The sequence below is a fragment of the Astatotilapia calliptera genome, chromosome 17, assembly GCF_964374335.1.
Source record: "Astatotilapia calliptera chromosome 17, fAstCal68.1, whole genome shotgun sequence".
Lineage (NCBI taxonomy): Eukaryota > Metazoa > Chordata > Actinopteri > Cichliformes > Cichlidae > Astatotilapia > Astatotilapia calliptera.
Window position 1 is genome coordinate 33,140,721 of NC_137438.1, and position 23,294 is coordinate 33,164,014.

The following is a 23,294-nucleotide window of genomic DNA, read 5'->3' on the forward strand; positions in this document are numbered from 1 at the left end:
GAAGTAACTTGGAAAAACACTTCAGTAGCTCATCCAGTGATGCATATGGTCAATAGACTTAGCTGAAAGGATCAAAAGAAATGCACACAACAGTTATTACTGGGCATGACAGCGAAGGACATTAATGGGCATCCTCCCATTAGGCCAAATTTGTAGAACATCTGGGTATCTCATTGTTTAAGCCTGCAAAAGCTTTTTGGTATACACTCCAGTTTCATTCTAACAAATGAGTTGCCAACTTTTTCAGCTCTCTTACTATTTCCATGAACTCTACAACCTAGCAAAACAGCTAGATAAATGTAACCAGCTATTAAAACACAAGAACATAATGCTAACACTGTTCTACAATTTAAATCATCTTATTTATTGCAGGTTGGTAGCCAAGAGGCTTACATTGCTTATTACACAAAATTGTAAAATAACTAGAAACACTGAGTGATGTAACTATAGGTCAATGTTAGACTTTGGTTGTTTATATATACATTGACTGCACAGTTCGTTAGGTGTAACTGCCGCTCGTTAATGCAAATATGTAGTCAGTGACTCACACGGCAGCAACTCAGTGTATTTAGGCCCATAGACACAGTCAAGACAAGACAATAAACATCAGAATGGGGAAGAAAGGTGAGTTAAGTGACTCTGAACGTGGTTGTTGGTGCCAGACAGACTGATCTGAATATTTTAGAAACTGCTGATCAACTATCTCTAGGAAAACAGGAAAAATAAAAACAAATATCCAGCGTGTGGCAGTTTTCTGGTCAAAACTGGACTTGATGTCAGAGAAGGCTGGTTAAAATGCTTTGAGCTGATAGAAAGGCAACAGCAACAAATAGCCACTTGTTGCAGAAGAGCATCTCTGAACACAAAATATCTCAAACCTTGAAGTAAGTGTGCTACATCAGCAGAAAATCACATAAGGTGCTACTCCTGACAGCTATGAAGCAAAAATCTATAATTTACACAGGTTCTCCAAAATTGAACAACCGACGGCTGGAAAAAACTTTTCTTGGTTGGTTTTGTGGCTAATAGTGGTTTAATGCTGTGGGAAATATTTTTGGCACACTTCAACAAGGTCCCTTAGTACAAACTGAGCATCATTTAAATGCCACAGCCTACCTGAATTTTGCGGCTGACCATGTCCATCCCTCTGTGACCATAGTGTACCCGTCTTCTGATGGCTGCTTCCAGCCATTCTTGAACATGACAATGGTTTCACTGCACTCAGATGGCATCCTTAGTCAACAGATCTAAATCCAATAGAGCCCATTTGGGATGTGGTTAAACAAAACATTCACATCATGGATGTGCAGCTGACAAACCTGCTGCATGCACATAATGCTATCATGGCAATATATCCAAAACCTCTGAGGAATGTTTTCACCACCTTGTTGAATCTATGTTACAAAGAATTTTGAACATAAAAGGGGGTCCAAGCCAGTACTAGCATGGTGTACCTGGAAAAAACTATCAGGTGAGTTTATACTGTAATAATTAGTGAATGTCATATATAGTGAGTCATATATCATTAAACAGTATGAAGAAATTGTTGCTATACCTGAAGTCATCATTTGAAAACAGGGCGTTTCATGTATGAAGTGCCTTGAATGCTCGAATATCCCCTTGATCGATAGGCTGGATGGATAAGCAATGTTGTGTTCGGGAGAGTAAGAGTTCAATTTGTATGCCTTCGAACAACAGGTCAGTTTTATTTCAATTTAATATACTTATAATATATGTTTTAATTAATGTGTTACATGTGTATTTTTGTTGTTATTAATTTTTTTAGGCTCGAAAGTGCTTATTTTACTGCAAAAATAATTAAAATATAAAAAAATTTAAATACTACTAATAAAAAAATATAGGCTGCAAAAACTTGCAGTATAATGAACTTCCTGTGATATAAATGTACAGATAAATCTGCGATGTAGTGAGTAAAGTATTTAAGTTTAAAAGCATAAAAAACTGTTGCTACAGAAGCTCATCCAAGATCTTGGATTGACAGCAATGACTGGTCTGATGTTTGTGGAAGTAATTGTGTCCCTTACCACAGTTGACAATGTAATTGGCTGGCTGGCTCTGTGTAAAGCTCAGCATGTTGCAGTGTTGCTCCACAGGATAAAGCAGCTACACTTTAAGTAGCCAGCTCTGCAGGCACAGAGACCATATATCCATTATAATTAAAGGGAATGTGAAGGATCAAATCAGCTGGCAGTCCAAAACAGAAAGTCCCACTTCACATATGAATAGCTGTGGTCAAGTGACCCAAAGATGCTGAATATTTCTGACCTTCGTGTAAAGATAATGGTTCAGTTTCCAACATTATGAAAGGATGAGATTTGTGAATTAGTATCGTTAATTAGCACAAGAGTAATTCTATGTATAGCTTATTACACCATTTAAAAAGTTTTTGGTAAAAAAGGTGTTTCTTTTTATGCTTGTCTTCTCTCTACTCAAGGGAGCATTAAACCCCCCAAGCGGAGCAGAGCTGGTATTCCCAGCACAGCACTCTGAACCACTAAGCCCATCAAGATACCTGCAGTAAACCAGTAATAACTGAGCAAGATAAGGAGCAGTCAGGCAGATCAATAGCTGAGCACATCACTGTCTAATCAAAGCCTTCACCCCACAGGAGAGACTGAAACAGAATACCTTAGTCTCTCAGGATAAACCAGGATTTAGAATTGCTGGGTTATGAAACCAGCTGCAACCACCTGCCATTGTCATTGCTGAGACAGAGAAGTCCTTGAAAGAGACTGTTTCAAATAATTATGCTCATATTACAGACTTGTTTACACTATTATGAGGATATTTGAATAAAACTAAAAAGACAAGAAATTAGGTGGTAGGTATTCATAGTTTTGCTTATGTTTTTGGAGCAAATCGCTCTGTAAAATGCAGATTGCAGTTTCGCCCAAGAGTCAGGATTTGATAAAAAGCAGCTTGTCTTGAGCGTACAATATTTTTTAATGTCTCACTCAGAGAGGCTGGTCACAGAAAAATATATGAAATGTTTTCTTAACACAGCATTATGTAGCCGTGGAAGTATAAACATCTCATTTCAGTTTGAAAGCCATTTCTAAATCACAGTGTTTTAATAAACTGAATCAAATGGCAATTTGAAACTACAAATAAATAAACAAACAGTCCAAAATTACAAAGTCTCCTGTGCAAAAGCCAATGAATCCTTTTTCTACCTACTATATCTGGATATGGGTCACAGAGTGCTGCTATCGCTCTCTCCCAAGCCACACGAGAGGCACAATCTCTCAAGTGTGAACTGGCTCTGCTCTCGGTTAGACCAATCCATTAATTGTCACCTTTTTGTTGTTGACAGGTTTGCATGAGTGTGATCCCAGGAGCTATGTTGTCTTGCCTCTGGTAAACTAGTCCTGTGTAATAACAACTGAAATTCAGGTGATCCTCTATTCAGCCAGCAACTTTGTACCAAGCCCCATCTTGGAGCCAGCCTTTGGGGAGTTTTGTAGGGAAGTTTGTGGCTACTCTTATCTTTCACCACAGGACAAAGGTAGTAGTGCAAAACCTTATGAGTTGGATGACAGCCGAATGCAGTAATAGTGTTAGATAATGAAAGAAATCATATATATTAAATAAATTACTAATAACATATAAGAGTAGTATCTGCCTCTTGCCCAGTGACAATTGGGATATTCTCCAGCCCCCCACTAAATTCAATAAGCAGAAGTGGATGGATGGATTAAAACAGGAGACTCAAGACTCCAGGATTAAAGTCTGCTACACCATCATAGCCTTTTCCTCCTAAAGAGGAACATATCTGTCCTTTATGTCTACTTCATATGAAGCAGGGCTTTTATGTGGGTTTCTCGAAAGAGTTGCTAAGTGATTTTTTTCCCATAGTTCCAGCAGATTACTTGAATATGAAATGTGCAACCACCAAATAGAGAATGGCATGAACCCAGGTGGGATTCAGAGGAAGAACGTGGGATTCTTTCCGTGAAGTGCTTTATGAGAATGATGAACCAGAAGGGAATCGTGTAATGCAGCATTCTCCAAAACACACAAACCTGCTGTGCCACACCTAGCAAACCCAAGAAATCCCTGTGAGGCTTTTATTTATGCATCATCTGCTTCTTTGTCCACCATCCCGCAGAAAAGAAGTTACACACTTTCTGTTTCCTGCCACCCTGCCTTCGGTTCCAATTACCACAAGTGTTAAATCTGCACTGGGGCTGGGCCTTTGAATATTTTATGCCACTCATTAAGCACAAGTTGAGCCATTTTTCCTGTGAGTCTTCCAGCTGGGTGTGAGTTTTCTTTCAAAGGTAACAGTTCTGTGGCTGCAAAGTCTTTGAATGTAGAGGCTTTTAAAAGACTGCGGTGACAAAATAAAGCAAACTGAAACTGTACATTGGGATACTGTTGTACTACTGATACTAATGGAAGGCAACTTAAAAGAACAGGTCTAACACTGTGTGAGAAAAACAAGCCTGTCTGGTATTGATCTCAGTGTTTTTTTTTACTACCTAGTGAACTTTATTTATGCTGCATTCAAGCCTAAAAATGTACAAAAAAGTGAATGCAGCAAAAACAACTGCTTTCTCCAAACAATCCCACAATGCAGTGAAGTTCATACAAAAACTTTGTAGTGTCAGGATTAAAGAAATCTCAATTTATTCTTCACTACTGAGTGTTTGTTGGCTTGGAGAACTGTATTTAATATAGATGTGAAGGCTTCCATGTCTTGAAATCCACCTCAGTAATAACACACCGATTCCTGTTTGAGTATCAGGCAGACCTGGAAAGCATCAAGACCTGGGCCTGTAAATATTTGAAAGGATTCTGATGATTGCGATTTGTGTTCGTTACAGAAGTTACAGAAGAATACAGTCAGCTGTCCTTCTTCATGGGGAAAAGACGGCGAAAACGATCCATTTGTTAATTAGACGTCTGAATGAGCCAATAGCACATAATTGGGGCTATGAATAGAAGTTTAATGAATGGAAAATTATCAGTCATTACCCCACTCTAATCAGTCATTTATTCCATGATAAGACACAACTCTTAATTGTGCCGCGTGTTATGATGTATGGTAGACTTTTTTTGATTTTGTTGGCATGAGAAACAAAGCTGATTGATCAAACCGTCATCTGTAGGTCACGCATACAACACTGCGCAAAGATTTAAACTGAGTTCACGTTGTTAATTGTTTTTCTCTGTTATGTGCTTGGCATATTAATATAGTGAGATATTAATGTGACCGTAAACTACAGTCTTGTACTGTTTGCCCTGTAGCGATTTCACTGGAACAACTGGGTGCTAACTGCTGAAATTACCACACAGCAGCACAGTTAATCAACCTTTCAGCTACAAACACCTTAATTACTTGAAACAGCATGTGTAAATGAAACACATGTGTCCAACTGTCCTATTATTGTTGTAGTGATAATTACAACTTTTGCTATGGATGTATTATTATCTCTTCTCCTAACACTCTCTTATCAGGGACCAGCAAAAAGCTACAGCTTATTATCCATGACAATGAATGAAAGTAGAGACAATTCACAGTAAAAAAAAGCCCCAGAATTATTTAAGTTCACATTTCTAATAGATGTTTTTATTAGTGGTAGTATATAGATATTATTAAAGGTACTAGTTGTGCTAGCAATTGCAAAAACAGAGTAGCGTGACTTCGTTCTTTATCACCCACATTTTCCCATTGTTCCCCGACTTCTCTCTGACATCCACCTTATGCACCTGTTTCCTGCTCAGGAATAGAGTGGATCACTACTAATAGGAAGGTCATTGGTTCAATCTCCAGCTCTTTCAGTTTACTAGTATTAGGATTAAAGATTAGGCAAGTGCCCCCAATATGCGTATATGTAAATACGAAAGAAAAACACATTATGAACACTGTAAATGTGTAAAAAAAAGAAAAGAAAATGACCTAGTAATTTTCTGCCAGTACATTATCCACTTTTTTAAAGAAAGCTTATGGGCATCTCAGTGAATGGTAAATGATATCATTCAATAAGTGATTCAAAATATGAAAAAATAACATCTGTAAAAATTGCTTGATTTTAAAAACAGTACATTAATTTAGAGAGTATACAACAACAACTCACAAAAATGTTTATTTTTTATAACTTTTTTGATTATTTTATTTTGTGCATGATATCTGGTTAACGTTCTGTCTTGAAGTATGCTTTCACTCCCAAGATAATCTTTTTCTTTATTATAATAGAGCATCAACTGAGAATTTTCTGTTTTATTCCTGTTATTTGTACACTATAATCACACACAAGGACCCACACACAGTGAGCATCCAAACACATGCATAATGTGCTACCCATCCCCTGTCACAGTGTCTAAACCAGCATCACAGCAAAGAACACCTGACTTTGTTCTAGTTTCTCTCACTCGCTGCTCCTTCAAAGGCATCGTTAGATTAAAGAGAGGCAGGATGCCGCGCTTTTTCATGAGCTACGCTGCAGCAGCAGGCCCACTCTGCTCACTTCACCCGCTGGAATTTGAATGAGACAGATGAGAAGAATGAAGGAAGACGAACCAGGATGAAATACATGTGGGTGTGTTTGTGTTCAGGGCGTAACTTATTACTGCTACCGCAGTGTCTCGAACCAACAATACTCAGGTTTTCCTATAGCACCTTTGGACAGTGAAGCCCACATTTAAGCACGCAAAACAATAGATGAAACCTTTTGTTTAAACCCTTTTATGTACATGTTTCTATTTGAATTATTGACAATTAATGAATATCATATTACATCTGTTAATTAAGAAATTAACAGATTAACAAAAAATAGGTCAAATACATTAAAGTAAAGGCTAGAGAGAGAAAACTATTCTGACACTGTCTTGGTTGGTTTTTATGTCATAACCTGTTCTGACCAGGCACCCACATGGTGATATGACCCCTTGAAAGTTACCCAAAACTTTGTTGTTGAAGCTTTTTACTGTGAACTGGCAGAATACACAAAAGATCCTGGTTATTCTGTTACTCTGTCATAGGCAAATAATCAGTGCAGTTTTGCTGTTTAAACTAAGGTGTATTTAATGATCTTCATGCTCAGAAAGCTGGTGATAGAAAAAAATGTGTTGAAAATAACCAGAGGTGGGACCAAGTCATTGTTTTGCAAGTCTCAAGTAAGTCTCATGTCTTTATCCTCAAGTCTCAAGTCAAGTCTCAAGTAATGTCAGGCAAGTCAGAGTCGAGTCTCAAGTCACTGGTGTAAAAGTCCGAGTCAAGTCACAAGTCTGAAATTTTGAATTTCAAGTCCTTTCGAATCGTTAAAAAAAAACGAAAAAAAGCATGTTGCAGTTATATGCTAAATGTAAATATTAGACCATGTAATTTTTAAATCTGTGTTTTTCTCAACACATGACAAAATAGTGAACTTAGAAAATATACACAAATTGTGAAATTGCACCTCTTTAAAATGCAGCTCAATTAAACCTAGCTCCAAGAATAATTTTCACCGACAGTTCTGAGATAAGCTGCATGTTATTCTTGGATGCGGTTGTAGGACCGGCTTTAAAATCGCATGACAAAAATATCATACATAAATAAATGATATTTTTAAAAAAAATATCATTTAAAAAAAAAACTGCATCACCAACGTAGCCTGGAAAACATTTGCTAGTTAGATGAAGTCAGCTATCTCATCGTAGCATATTTATATGCATATTTATAATCATACGGTTCTTGGAGTGAGTGCACACACTCATGAAGTTTAGTAACTTCAGGTCACTGCAACAAGCCCAGGTACAGTTTACCGACGGATGGGTACAGGACCTTGAAATGCACCGTGTAGAAAGTAAAGACCATCGTACGTATCATAAGTTTACCAGTCTCACAAATCGTCATCATAAATACACATTCCTTAACCGTTTATTAATAGGACCTTTGAGCTCAACGGTAATTAATTAGTAGTGGAAATAATTTCTGGTAGCGTCACAGAAATGTAGCAGTGACAATAAGACTGTATGCTGTAATCGTACTGGGCAATTAGTGATACAAAAAACCTGTTTTATCCTGTGAATAAAAGTATATGTTTTTGTCAGTGTACCATAATAACAGAGGCGAAACACAATATTGTGTCAGGACAATTCACTATTTATGCACAATAAACAAAGGAGCATAGCGCGACAATTTCTGTTCAGCGCCAGACTTGCTTGTAACCTATATCACCAATTATGTTAAGAAAAATGACGCAGACTGACCTTTGTGTAAATGCTTGGAGCAGACTAACCTGTGAGCTGGAGTGTTCTGGGACGTTATATTTGATCTTTGAATGGCTGCAATCCAGGCCATCCATCGCGTCTTTGTTACTTCGGAAACATGGCTCGAACAATTTCTCCTCAATGACGTAATCCGATAACAACCGATCTCTTTACCCGTCGGCTTCCCGTGGTTGTCATGCGACCGGCTATTTGCAGTTAATAATACAACAGCTTCTTGACATTTTTGTGTTTCTTTTTATCGCTGTATAACTGATTTTAATTGAAAGCCTGCGTGCGCTAGTACCGCTTGCCACGAGTTCCCAGAATCCTTTGCGGTTCTACCCGTGAATGACGTCACATTTTCAATCTCTATATAATATGCATGTTAAATTTTATATTTGGGGTAAAATATCAAGTCTTTTCAAGTAAACCGGTTCAAGTCCAATTCAAGTCCCAAGTCATTGGTGTAAAAGTCCAAGTCAAGTCACAAGTCTTAGAACATTTTTTCAAGTCAAGTCTAAAGTCATAAAATGAATGACTCGAGTCTGACTCGAGTCCAAGTCATGTGACTCGAGTCCACACCTCTGAAAATAACTACAGGGTTTTCAGCTATGTCAGTTTAAGGTTATGCCAAAGCATCTCAATCAGACTTCAGTCTGAATTTGGACTAGGCCACTCCAAAATTGTGTTCTTTTTTGAGCCATTCGGTTCAGATGTGTACTTGCTGGTGTGTTTCGGATTGTCCTGCTGCATAAGGGACTTCAAGCTTCGGGGCACGAACTGATGCTCCGATGTTTCTGGTAGAGAGCAGAATTCATCGATCCATGAATTAAGAGAACTTTAAGAGAAGAATTAAGAGAAGAAGCAGGCCCAAACCATCACACTACTTTTTGTGTGATGTTCTTTTTATGAAATGCTGATATAGCAGGACTCAAACCTTCCAAAAAAGTCCACCTTTTATCTTCTGTCAGTGCACAGAATATTTCCCCAAAAGTCTTGGAGATCATCAAAATGTTTCTTTTGCAATTTTCTGTGTCTTTTCCCATGGATGCAATTTTTGCCCAGTCTCTTTCTTATTGTTGAATCATGAACTCTGACCTTAACTGAGGTAAGTGAGGCCTGCAGTTCCTTAGATGTTATTCTGGGTTCTTTTCTTGACCTCCTGGATGAGTTGTTGATGCACTCTTGGAGTAATTTTGGCCACTACTAGGAAGGTTCACCACTGTTCCACGTTTTCTCCATTTGTGGATAATGGCTCTCAGCGTGGCTCACTGGAGTCCTAAAATCCTAGAAATGGCTTTGTAACCCTTTCCATACTGGTATATGTCAGTGACTGTGTTTCTCATTGTGCTTGAGTTTCTGCATAGGGCCAGTTAAGATTGGACAAATGGATAATTGAATAATTTGGATAATAATAAATGAAATACTTGGGTTATGTTTGTCTGTATATTTGGACTGGTATTAAAGCAGTGCTGACATTCAAATCTAATTGTAGCAAGAAAGTTGTTTAAGGCATAAGTTGAAATTCTTGGAGATATGCTCAAGTGTTATGGGCTGAATGTGAGATTTACCCTCATTATCCGAATCTGTATATGATCTGACTTTGTGCCGATTGTGTTGGACAGCCAGATATTGATCAGCAGTGACCTGAATCTGATTCATCCAGCTTTCCTCAGTGTCTGCATGCCTGTGCATTTAAAATAAAGTCTTCAAACTTTAGACGTGTTTACTTCTGAAGAGGGGATTTTCTGTGATAACAGCTTATTTACGAAACACTGAAGAAAAGGCAAAGCTTGTCATTCTCTTATCTCTAGAGCCTGAAGCTTGTGTGCAACTTTAGTTTCAAGGCTTAGTATTAAGCTATGTATTTTTGGTCATGCTATTGTGCTTCATACACGTATGGAAATCCAAGCCTGTTCATGCCTAGCCCACCAAACACCACTGGTGTGTAATAGATCAACATTCAAATACATTCAATTATCTTTGCTTTGCACACTGGGATTAATCATTTATAATACTAGGCTGACTGCAGGGAATTATTCCTCAGTTCCTGTGCCACTTCTGTCACACAGATAAAACTGGCTGGATATTATATGAGGAGATGGGGAGCTGTGAGAAAAGTAGGTGCAGTGTTTACCTGATTTAATGTTATGCATAAAGGCCCTGGTGATGGGGATGTCACTCGGATGTCTCTCATTAATTCCTCAGTTCAGTGGGCTGTGGACACACACAGTAGACTGACAGGGAATGAGGAGACTTCACCGGTGTCTCTTTAATGCTTTGAAATGGGAGTATAGTTTAGCTTTGATGCCTCCTATCACTAAATGGACATGCACCCCCATCACACACACACCCATCCCTTGCACCAATATCCCACCCCCCACAATGTGAGTCAGTCATCCTGGTATGAATACATGAATACTGTAAACTGTAGCGACAGGCTAAATTACTATGCATGCAATGAAGACACCAAAGGAAAAAAAAATAATCAAAATGCTTTATGAATTCCTGTGAATATGGAGATCATGAGTCTTGGTAAAGCCTTGAGGCAGGTGTGGTGTTTTTCCATGTGCTGCATTTATTCACCTTGTATGAATTCACTGAGCAATCATTTCTTTATGATCTTTCACAAAGATTTGAGCGTGTAGCCGATTGCACAGTATCGATCAGTCGCTTCACTTTCCACCAGCTACAGCGCATTCCTTTATTATGAGTCTCAGATAAACAGCACGCCCGCCTCCTCTCATGCTTCCTGATGCACATCCGCGCACATCAAATGTGTTGTCTCTCTGCAGGAGACAATGCAGTCTGCAAAGAGTACACTTTTATAAGAATCTCTCTCAAATCCAAACATGTAAACTTCTGTCCTCGGCATGCATAATGCATGGTTTGTTTGAAGAAGACATTCAAAGCGAATCACTAAAAATTGTGTTCGGGGTTCTTTGACACGTAGGACAGATATGCATAGTAGAAACACCCTATGATTGATATGAATTTTGTCAAGTATTCTGATTTTAGGAACTAATATTTATGTTTCATAGGGCCACTCTTGAGCATGCCACTGAATAGGTTTAGTGTAAGGATATGTAAGGATATATTCCGACTGAAAAAGTGCTTATTACCTGTCAGATAGTGTTTACTATCTGAATGTAGAACAACTGGGATCCTCAGAGCTATAGTCATGTTTCATTATCAACAATTATGTTAGAAAAACAGCTTTAAAGGCTGTGTGAAATAATTTACTGAATGCAAATTTGCTCCAGTATACACTCACCAGAAAACGTTTACCTTCAGAACTCCTTAATTCACAGCAGCATAACACACTTGCGAGATATTTGCTGGCTGCAGATCCATGATATGAATCAACGTATTCCACCACATCCTAAAGGAACTCAATGACATGGACAAGACACCAGTTTGAGACAATTTGAGCTGACGTGATGTGTTATCCTGCTGGAAACAACCATCAGAATATGGTCATAAAGGGATCGATATGGTCAGCAAAAACACTCAGGTTGGGTGTGACAGTTAAACAATATTCAGTAAGTACGAAAGGGATTTAAAAGTGCCGAGATCATATTTCCATTACACCACCACTGTGAGCTGTAAATACAAGGCAAGATGCATCCATGCTTTCATGTTTATTTCACATTCTCATCCTACTATCTGAATTAATCTGTATAAATTGTAGCCTCAGTTTACTTTTCTTAGCTGACAGGAGTAGCACGTGGTATTAGGAAGAATCTCAATGATCAGAAAACCCGCTGTAAGCAAGCAACAGTGGGAAAGAATAACTTTAAACAAGAAGAAACCTCTGGCAGAAGCAGGCTCAGGGAGTGGCAGTCATCCACCACCAGGTGGATGTGAGGGGAAAGAGAAGAGAGCAGGACAAGAGAATAGGACAAATAGCAATATATAGTAGTGAGAGTGAGTTTTTAATGAGTGCTAATGATGAGTGAAAAAGAAATGCTCAATTCATCATGGGAAGTCTCCAGCAGATTAACCCTATTGCAGGATAACTAAGAATGTGACTGGCTTACTAGATATTTGGGTAGATATGCAGTTGAACAGGAGGTGATTACTCACTGAAAAAATATCTTTCTACAGATTTTTTTCCTTATTGTTCTTTTATTACAAATATCACCATCAACAAATACTGAACTCAAGGCCTCGTCAATTAACTTTACAGTGAAAACAGCAGACTGAGTTGAAAGGCTGCAAATATTATACATTTTCATTGACAGCACCTTGAAAAGTGTTGCCCTTTCAAGGCTAGCTGCACCGAAACATTTTAGACAGACTATAAAAAGGAATTTACAATAAATACAAACGACAGTAAACAATATAAATAAGAGTCTGTTTAACATGTTTAACACAATTCACGCGATTATGTTTCAAAGGGAGGGTTGAAGGTCAGCCATTCCTTTTGCCCCAAAATTCAAATACTTGACAGGTCAGTTTGTTCTGTAAGTTGAGGTAAAGCTGTATCAAAAAAGCCCTCCCAGCTCATGAACAAAATGAGCTTTTGAGATGGCAAAATTGAGTCTTTCAGTGCCTTAAATTCAGTGCTGCTTATCAGACAAGTCTGACTCAAGTGACTTTATCAACACAATAAAAGCAGTGGTTTTAGATGTGGAGTCGTAGTCCTTTAGCAATGTAATGAGGTCTCTCTCACTGCGGGCTACAATACAATCAATTAGTGTCACTTCTGACATCGACGATTTGGTGGTAATAAACATAAATAAGAAATTAGAATAAAATGCTTACAGTACTTTGACATTCAGTGTAAAAATTTCTTTACAAAAAGCTGTGTGAAAAATATCGTATTTCCCCCATTATAAAAAAACAGCCAAACACCTCGATCGAGGCAAGTGAAGTCGCTTCATGTGCAATGACACAAAAGAAACGAGAGTAATGGAGACACAGTACATGGTATACACAAGGTTAATGTGTTGGTCCCTCAGTCTGTTACGTGAATCTGTTTGAACCAACGCGCTACCAGAAGCAGGGAGCATTACCAAAATGCCAGCGTAAAAAACAGTTTGTATGGCCGAGGTCTTGCAATTGATTGTTGAACTATTCAAACATTCTTAAAGTGTTAGTTCCAGAGTTGCTTTGGGAATGCTACAGACGTCTTCGGCGTTAACGTATTTGATTTAATCTCAGAAATGTACACTTAAAAAAAAGAAGAAAAAACAAGCAGTAGTTCCTCGATTGCTGTCTACCTGACTTAATATCTTTTATTACACAGTTGTGACAGAAAGAAAGGCATTATGGACTTTGGAGCCCTCTGGGACTCTGGCCCCATGGCTCATCAGCTCCTGAATAGTCATCCAGTTATCCAGGATCTTTTTATTTCGTTTCTTCATCATCTTTTTGTGACTGAGCTCCAAGATATTGATCTCCTTCCTGCCTTCAGCTCCACTCAGTGGTCCCTCCTTTAAACACTCCAGGCGGCTCTTTTGCATAAACTCCCTCCTCTTTCTTTGCTCCCTGGCACGTGCCAGGTGCTGCTTCCTCTCCTCTTTGCTCCAGTAGCGGCCCATCTTCATCTCACTCATGGCGTCATCATCTGTGGTCATGCCTCCACTCCTCTCCTCTCTGATCCTTAGCGCCCTCTCCCTCAGTATGCGATCACGAGCAGGCCTCCGGGCAACGTATCGCGTCCCGTCAGCTCGAACTTTGACCTTCCACTCTAGTCGTGGTTCCCCAGGGCGTCCGTTACGGTGCACGGGATCTCGGCAGACACTGAGGAGACTCAGCTGGCTCTGCGAATACTCCACGGATGAATGCTGCTGTAGCAGTTGCATGTAGCTCTGCAACAAAGAAAACAGGGTTAACAACGAAGTGTTCTTCATATGCGCTTTACTCAAAGCCACAGCAGCATCAGGTTCACATGCATTATACCTGAAGTTGCTTAGATCCTCCCTGGCCATGATAAGGGGTCGTGTGATATGAAGAAGCGTAAGGAAGCCCTCTCCTTGACTCTCTGGTCCTCCCTTTCTTCTCACACCTCTCATCATCTGCAGGCAGAGCAGGGTCCGACTCAGACCTGGAAGGGTTGCTCTGATCAGGGCTGCTTGAGATTACAGGACCTGGATCTGCTTGTCTGCTACGACTAGATGTGCCCTGGGGCTTGGGGATAGGAATAGGGCTTGAGGGTGTTGAAGAAGCCAGTCTGAGGTTTTTCTGGTTGGTAATGCTGATGTGTCTCTGCAGAGAGTGGTCAGGAGATCTCTCCATACCCAGTGGTGTTGAGCGTGCACTTTCTGCTGTGTTGTAGGCACTGGAGCTATCCTTCTCGCGCATCTTATCGGCTTCCAACCTCTCTGGGTGTTCGTGAATGTCAGCCAGCCTGCTGTGCCGCTTGTGTCCATCTTTGGTGCTCCTTCCTGGTGAACAGGGCGACGGCTGTGAGTGCTCCTGCTGATGGGACTGGCGAAGCTGATGGGCCTGCATAATGCTCTGGCATTCGAGCTCAATGCTGCGCAGTTCCTCGTTTAGCATCCTCAACTCCTGCTCCACCCCTCCCCCTATGTCATCTACACAATCGACATCCTCTCCCCCTTGTTCAGTAAGGCTACACTCTATACTGTGTCGAATTGAGTACACCCCACACTCACCCCCGTTTCGGATCTGACACTTGAGCTCCAAGAGTTGCTGGAAGCGATTCTCCAAACCTAAGATCCCACCTCCACTATTGCGAACACTCCCTACCCCTTCGTGGCCTTGGCCTGTGGACAGTGTTCTCGTGCTCTGGTTTTCCCGTGGGACAACAGCTCCTCGCTTGGTGTGGGGATGCTCTGCCCGCCACCGCTCCCTTAGGCAATGAGCTGGGCTCCTTCTTTGGAGTTTAGCCAGCAGTGGTTGGTGCTCCGGACTGTCCGTACTGCGTCCAAACCCACTGTCTTGATTGTTGGAAGAACATGTAGCTGTGTCTGTTGTCATCCCTTCTTCAGCTTGATTCTGGAGTATTAAAAGAGAAACAGTTGTATTAGTTTATGAATGTTTCAATCATTTGTAAGACCATAAATTCTTTGTTGTCAATGATTTACGGTGGTCCGTCACTATAACGTGGTTGACTTTTCGCGGCCTTGCTGTTTCGCAGATTTTTTTGGTGCAGTTTTGCATGCTTTTATTTTTTTGTTTGTTTCCTTACAGCGCATTGTGTTCTGCGTCCTGATTGGCAATAGACCATTGTCAATCAATCTCGTGCCGTGTCTCCTGTACAGTACAGAATGTGTTTAGCTTGTCAAATTAAATAAATCTTCAATCGCTAGCAGTGTGACTCTGAAGTGTTGTACTGTGTTTGTAAGTTTTCTCCCCAACAAACACAACACTGTCGACAAAACGTTTTGCACCGTCAAAGGCAACCGCGGGTGCTTTTGGTTTCTACAATACTGGACTTATTTTTCTACAAAGGTTTGAACTTTGAGAGTGTTTAAACGAGAGAAAAGTGTGAAAATGTTCATGCCTGTCTGAGAAAAGTGTATAAACTGTGTAGTGAGGGGTTTTACAGCCTTAAAACATCTGTAATAATTGTAAAAAATAAAGTTGGCTACTTCGCTGATTTCACCTATCATGGGTTATTTTCAGAACGTAACTACCACGATAAACATGTACTTGGCTGCTTTATCTTTGGACATAAACAAAGATTAAAAAAACTAACACCATCAAGGTTTCAATGAACTACATGAAGTTAAGCTAGGTGGTGCATAAGGATTTAAAAGCCTGCAGATACCTAAACTGCTGTTTTAGGATAATATCGGCACAGCAGCAAAGGCAATGTCTGAATTGTTTTCCAAAGTACATGTTGAGGGTCAGTCAAGTACAGCAGGTGGTGAAAATAACTAGTCAAGAACGTCCAGACCTCACTTTCTCGGTCAAACAGGTTCTCATGCTAAAAAACCTTAGCTTAACCCTCATCTACCTAAATATGTAACATACATTAATTTACAGTGAGAAGCAAAATAATAATAATATTAATAATGATGATGATAGCAAAACATATTTCATCTCAAAGCATAATTAGTTATGTAATTAATATAGAGAAAAAAACATTATTATTATTTGTTCAAAATTACAATTAATTTGCATATTTTCTAAAAAAATATTTTATTAATACTTTATACAACTTACTGCTTTTTCAAGTACAATCTGTATAATTACTTAATAGCTTATTTACCACCCATTTGCCCCGGTATTTCTTAGTTTTTGATATTTTTCAGTAAACATTTTTTGTGGGGGGGTTTTTGTGTTTGTTTGTCTGGTTCGTTTTGACCCCAATATAAAATCACCAAAATAGACACACAACACAGCCCAGACATCTAATCACTCCAGCATTTCCTGGGTCTGTCTTGGGGCCTTCGCGCCTCCTCCCCTCCTTAGCCTAGAACAACGCCAAAACAGTCTCTCTTCACCACTGTACTTTTAATGGACACTTTGTCTGTTGGTTGCTTCACTTAGCGTACCATCTTACCTCATCTCCCCTGTCAAAGCCATGTTCCTTCTGCTTCCTCCTCTCCTCGAGGATCTCCTCCATGAGCTCCTGTTGCTCATCGTCCAGCCATCCAGCCTCCTCATCTAACTGAAATCACAACATCTTGTCAGAAACCTCCCTCTTTCTCTTTGGCTTTGAATGAAAGTGTTTGTGTGTCAGCAGGAACTCCAATCACACTGACAGGAATGGAACGGGAGGCAAGTGCTTTTATTTGACATGACACAGGCTGTCAAGATAGGGCAGGAAGGCTGCGTAGGTGTGTATGTGTGTTTACCTGGATTTCTGGCCTTGTCACCAGTAGTGTGATGCTCCTTGCTTCTTCACTTGACAACAGGGCAACAGCCTTCTCTCTGTCTTGTACTTCACAGCCATTTATCTGTACATCAAGATGAGAATAGATGGTTCTGTCAGTGAGAAAGAACTGATACACAACAGTCTGCATATCTTACAAAAGAAATTAAATGCTTTTTCTCCATATACCTACCACAAATAAAATGAATTCAAATGTTTTAGCAAGCCACCTTGACCACACTGTCTTTTGATCTTTATCCCCCTTTATACCCTTTTCTTCCTCCATTCCTCCTCTCTTTTTTTAATACATTTCTTTCTTGGCACTCTCCACGTCTTCGCTGTTGCACTCATAGCAAAGAGACTCACTCGAGAGTGCATAGTCCGACCTCACAAGAGTCTACTCTCACCAAACCATCCAGACATACAATTAACTGTTCTTTGACAGGTGGCGTTCATCTTTTCCTCACTAGAGTAATGGGCCTGTCAGAAGAAGATAATAGGGCCAGGAGTACAGCAGGCCTTGCTCCCCACAATCATTCATAATACCGGGAAACAGAAACAGTGTAGAGAGAATGGAGTGCTGAATGCAATAAATATGGAGGAGGAGTAATGTTGGTATATTGTTGTTCAGACTAGAAGCAAGTTGAGATGTTGCTTACCGAGGTCATCAATAATAAGACGACTTATCTGATTTATGCAATATGAATAAATAACTCCTTTGTGTGAATGTCATAGGCTACACATTCAGGGTGTCCACCAGAAAAATGAGATCCAGGCTGCTGTGGTGGGATCTAACACTGCACTTGCTGGCTGTAACACGATCCACCTGTCATTTTCCACTTGTTATAAAAAAAAAAGGAACAGTGTGGGTCACTTTGTTTTGTGGTGCAAACCACAACCACTCTTTAGGACTGTTTAAGCCACTGCCAAAGAAAAGGCAAAAACTGCCATCAGAGAGTTTGGTAAAGTGATAGAGGCAAGGTATGTCGTAAGGTTGCGGTGAGATACTGTCCCAATAAAAGTCCAGAAGTACGGGGGCCCAGAGAGGTCAAATGCAATTGCAACTTGTGAAAACAGTAGCAAATAGAAAATACTGTAAAAGCTCACAAAACACAAAGAACGAAATAAAGAAACAAGAAATAGAAGAAACAACAATAATAGAAGGTAAAACATGGAATTAAAAACAAAAATCAAAGGAAATTCATACAAAAAACGTGTTGGTGTTTTGGGGGAGACAACAACAGAAACCGAAATGTGAAGGATTATACTGAGACACGCTTAAAAGAAGCAGAGGATGGGATGTTGGGAGGGAGAAAAAGGTGCAGGTAAAGACATATTAAAAAACAACAAAGTTGTGATTGTTAGATTGAAATGATCTGATTTTGCGTCAGAAAGAGATCAGTTCTGTAACATGCTAAAAAAATAATATTAAGTCTGCGTTAAGTGTTTAAGATAGATGCTTTGAGAACTCTTGAGTTTTTATCTCTCTGAATCACTGTGAGTTCCTGAGACACAGTAAAATCTAAAGATAAGTGATTGCTTTGAAGCCTCATTTTTTAATTGTCTTCTAAAGAACTTAAAGGCCAGAGGCAAACAGTTCTATAAGCCAGCAGCACACCTCACAGACTGTGCGTCTCTAGAGGCTTAAACAGCCCAGCAACATATTGGTGCAAGCCAATGAAGCAGAAAGCATTTACATTTACAGTGAATTAGTTGCATGAGTACTATGAGGGTATTTAAATAAATGTAGAAATACATGCACTTACTGATATGCACTGACATATTAATTCATATTTTATCTGAACATGTGTATGAATATAAGAAAATGCAAAATAACAGGCTGTAGATCAAAAAATAAAAACATAAAATCCATCAAGCAGCTCAGCGTAAGACCCAACGAGGGACCTTGGTCACACACACCTGCAAGCCCTTTCACTGTTTATCCTGCATACCAGTAGGAAAATTATTTAAGACATTTAAATGTAATATCAAATAGTAATTAGTTATTATTCATATCTGGCTCTCTTCCATAGCATGTCTTGTCTTGTCCTGTTTTCATCTGATCATTCCCAATTGGTCGTGGCAGATGGCCACACCTCCCTGAGCCTGGTTCTGCTGGAGTTTTCTTCTTGTTAAAAAAGTTTTTCTTTCCCACTGCCGCCAAATCACTTGGTCATAGAAGGTCACATGATTGTAGGGTTTTCTCAGCTTTTTATTTTTATTTTGTGCAGTCAATATAAAGTACCTTAACTCAGTCTGATGTTGTGATGTGGCGCTATATATATAACATTGAATTGAAGGTAAAGAACTGCACATGTTTTGTTGTTTAAAACCCCTTAGGCCTCACAACAATTTACTGAAAATACTGACATTTCTCACCGTTAATAAATAAAGTGCTGACAGCCCGTCTCGTCTATACACAGCTAATTGTGCCATCTTTACACTGTACGCACTGTGACCCCATGGCTGTTTCTGCATAACGAGGAACAGTGAGAAATTGCCAGAGAAAGACAGCGATCCTAGAATTGATGTAATGCCTGGTGTAACTGCAGCTAAGGACTTTAATTTCCCTGGTAAAACGAGGGACATAAGCTACATAAGCTTTCCAAGACTGGAGACACCAGCCGCTTGGATATTCTCTAAAAAGGACCGCCTCGAAAACAAGCTGGCGGACGTCCAGATTAAACATAGAAAAACAGAGTATTGCTGTTTTCTTTTTTTTTTTTTTGTCTTGTTCAGTTGTACAAGATCACATGCTGCCAGTGATGTGACTGTGAAGAATACTTGCGCACAGACACAGAGTCAGTTCATAACATAACCTGCTGTTCATGTACTTCGGGCACTGACATGAAAATACCCACCTGCAGAATACGATCTCCTTCCTTTATGCGCCCGTCTTTTGCCGCTATGCTGTTCGGCTCAACCTGCACAAAAGAAGTTGAAAATCAATGCTGACAGCCAATCACCACGCAGCTCTGTATCTCGAAAAGACAGCAGCGATGCAGCACACTTGCACCGCCGCTCTTTTATGTCATGTTTGGAGAAAAGTCTGTTTTTTGATATAGAAATGACACTCATTTTTCTTGCCTCCTATTTTTGATATGATGCAGGTTGATTTTCTCAGGTACTTGTGTCATGTAAAGGAAATGGAGATACATACGAAGCAGTGAATAAAAGCAATGAGAGAAAGAAGGGAAAGAAGAAACTAAAAACATGTGTTTGTGGCATAAACATCGTTGTGTTTAGCAGAATGAAGCAGCAGTGCATATTTTTCAAAATGCATCTCAGTGGATATGCATATAAGCTACGGCACCACCCAAAGCCCTCAACAACTACTTCATAAACTTTGTTGTTCTTGCATTGAAGATCAAGAGATTTAGCGATATGCAGAAAAAGCGAAACTTGGTGGAGTGGGGTTGAAGAAAAAAAAGCATGCCTTTCTGGAAGTTACACCAATACCGCATGCATTATAATACTGGGAATTAGCATTTCTATCCTTCTATCAAATGTATAAAAATAGATCTGTTATGCCGGTTGGAGCCGTCACAATCTGCCGAGGTTCAGCAGGTGCCTGCGCTTTTTTTCTTTCCCTTTTTTTCTCCTTTTCATGCTTTTCGAAAACTAACAGGTGAAAAACCGGAGGAATAAGTGACATCTCACAGAGTTACAGTGTGTATGAAATTATTTCTGAAAAGACTGAAAATGAGCTAACCACACTGCATGTCTTTGTGTTTCTGCCATTTATCTCCTTATGTTGCTGAGCTAATCCTCACTGTAGCTCTTACTTTTCCCAGCCTTGCCTTTTGTGTTCATAATGGGATTGAAATTGCACCTGCAGTCAAACTAAACATTGAACATTATTGAATTCGTTTCGCAGCCCCTATAATTCTATCATTCATTCAGCTCTGTCATGGAAAAATGTAATAATTTGTTTTCATTTTGTGTTATTTAAGGTTTTTTTTTCAACAGGAAGCAGCACAAATCATTTGAATAAAAAAAAAAGAACATCCGTAATGCATTTCTTCTTTCATTTGTGCGTTTGGCATTCAGATGGTGGATTCCACTAAATGTGCCATTTAATATATTGTGTGTTGGGGGTTGTCGCTCAGAGCTTATTAAAACCTTCAATTCAAACTTGTTTAAGAGGAGGGAATGAGAAAGTCAGGAAGGGAATCACATTTCAAAGCTGACTTCCTTTTTTGTTCATGCATGTCTTATTCTGAGTTTATATTTGACTAGCAAACATGTGCTCTGCTTTCGTATGTAAAAACAAGAATTCTTCTGTGATTTCATCCTTTCTTTGACTTTTTATCACTCCAAACAAAGCTGATCATGGGGCCCCGGTTTATTACGTGATCAGGCAGCTTTGTCTCTTATTGAATTTAATCATTTTTTATTTTTAAGGGCTTCACTGCAGGACAGTTTTCTATGAGAAGTGTTGTTTCTGTCCCCACCTGGCTCACATAGATCCCAGTGTCCTCCTCATCATCAGTCCTGTAGCACAGTGTCAGGCCCAGCTTTTCTTGGCTGTTCTGCCTGCATAGCTCCACTTCCTGTTGCAGAAACACGCACACACATAAAAAGAAAAACAGTAAGGACTCTTTGATCGGGACCATTTTACTCAAAAGAAAGGTATTGTTTTGCAGCCGCGGGATCTGGACACAGACTGCAGTCATTGAGTCAGCTACAAACTCCTCTGTATACCAGAGTATTCTAGAGTGAGGTCCTCTGTCTGACAGCTAATGCTTGGCCCAAACTGGGTCATGCAACAGGACAATGATTACTACTACAACACCTGCAAATCTTCAACAGAATGGCTTAAAAACAGAAGAGAATCAAGACCTTCAAGTTATTGCAGGTAAAGGTGATTCCACAAGGCAGTTTTTCACGAGACTGCACATTCTTCAGAGTCCGTTGAAAACTTTCTTTCTTACTTGACTTTATATACTTTCTGAGTAAAGACTTATAGTGCAGTCAGTCATTGTGTTATCGTGTACAAAAACCTATCAGTCTTTGCAGCTTGTTGCCAGATTAGCAGGGTGCTAGTCAGTCGTACTGATAACAGAATTTTTAATCAGCAGAAGATTTGTAAGGAAGCCTTTTGAATTTGGGTATTTTCAGCATTGAGAATCTACAGGCCGAGCAGGTTTTTCAGTTCCACGTTGTTTTACCGGGTATTGCTTTAAAGAGACATATAACTGCAGTGATCACCAAACACGATAAGCAAGCAGAAACACATACAGCACAATAATTTATATAGTCCAAGTATCGCATGACATCATATATATAGATATAGGCTCAAATGGAGCCCTGTCAAGCGATCTGTCAATCAATAACATGAAAGTCTGTCAAACGTAAACCGAACATGTGGCAGCATACTGTGCAGATCTTTGATGGCTGTTTTGATGCCATTTCATTCACTGATACCCTCCCACAGGAATTTTCTCTCAATTTAGCCTGACTCACAACTGGTTCCTTTTGATCTCAGCTGTGTCTAAATGTAATGCATAAGATAACTCCAACGGTAATCTTTATTAACCCCTCAGTGCCAAATTCATTTCACTGCTGTGATATGAAAGGCGGGGTGGGGGATGGATTGTGTGGGATAGATTGTGGGGTATAAAGACGCTGAGGGTGGGTGTGGTGTTCATAGGGGGCAAGAATTAAAAATCCCCAGCCCCCCTTTTTTCTGTCATGGGAAGCAACGATGGCAAAGATTGACAGGGGGAAGAAATTAATTTCTTTGGCATGTTATCCCCCTGTGGAAGCAGCCCTGACCTTCAGAGGTTGGGTGGGGCGTGCAAAGGAGTTTACAATATTGCAACACCATGTGCTGGTTTTGACAAGCCACACTCCTCAGCAGTTTAGTACACTGGTTGATTTGTACAGCCCCTGGCAGTGAAATAACAACTGCATGCAGTGAGATCAGGCAGCACTAATGCCTAACGTCAGTGCACATTGGGCGGTTCGCCAGGTTTCAGTGGATTACTGGATGCCTGGATCCACGGGTGCTAAAGCTATGAAGTGATTTGATTAGTGATGATTGGATCATAATCTGTGCCGCTGAGTTTGGAGCATGGCACAGCAATGACTTAAAAAGTCATTTCATCCGGCTTGCAATGCATATGACAACTGATGTGGTTTCCCAGCCTAAATAGGGAGGATCACATTTACCACATGTTACAAATATATGGGAGAAATAACGACACATTGACAATGGGTGGCATTTTATTACCACATTAAACATCTGGTAGTAACATTTCACTTTTATATGCACTTAACTGTT

At 39.8% G+C, this 23,294-nt stretch overlaps 1 protein-coding gene across 2 annotated transcripts in view; it reads right to left on the reverse strand.

Moving 5' to 3' along the window:
- Nucleotides 1–12,325: 12,325 nt before the first annotated feature.
- Nucleotides 12,326–23,294, reverse strand: part of pdzrn4 (PDZ domain containing ring finger 4) — a 47,095-nt gene continuing 36,126 nt past the window's right edge. For both annotated transcript variants that reach the window (XM_026146908.2, XM_080291489.1), the window contains 6 exons: nucleotides 21,463–21,561; nucleotides 19,870–19,932; nucleotides 16,992–17,093; nucleotides 16,697–16,804; nucleotides 14,125–15,183; nucleotides 12,326–14,033 (listed from right to left, as the gene is read on the reverse strand). In XM_026146908.2, the coding sequence (XP_026002693.2) occupies nucleotides 13,461–14,033; nucleotides 14,125–15,183; nucleotides 16,697–16,804; nucleotides 16,992–17,093; nucleotides 19,870–19,932; nucleotides 21,463–21,561 (2,004 nt within the window). In that variant the 3' untranslated portion in view covers nucleotides 12,326–13,460. The remainder of the gene's footprint in view (nucleotides 14,034–14,124; nucleotides 15,184–16,696; nucleotides 16,805–16,991; nucleotides 17,094–19,869; nucleotides 19,933–21,462; nucleotides 21,562–23,294) is intronic.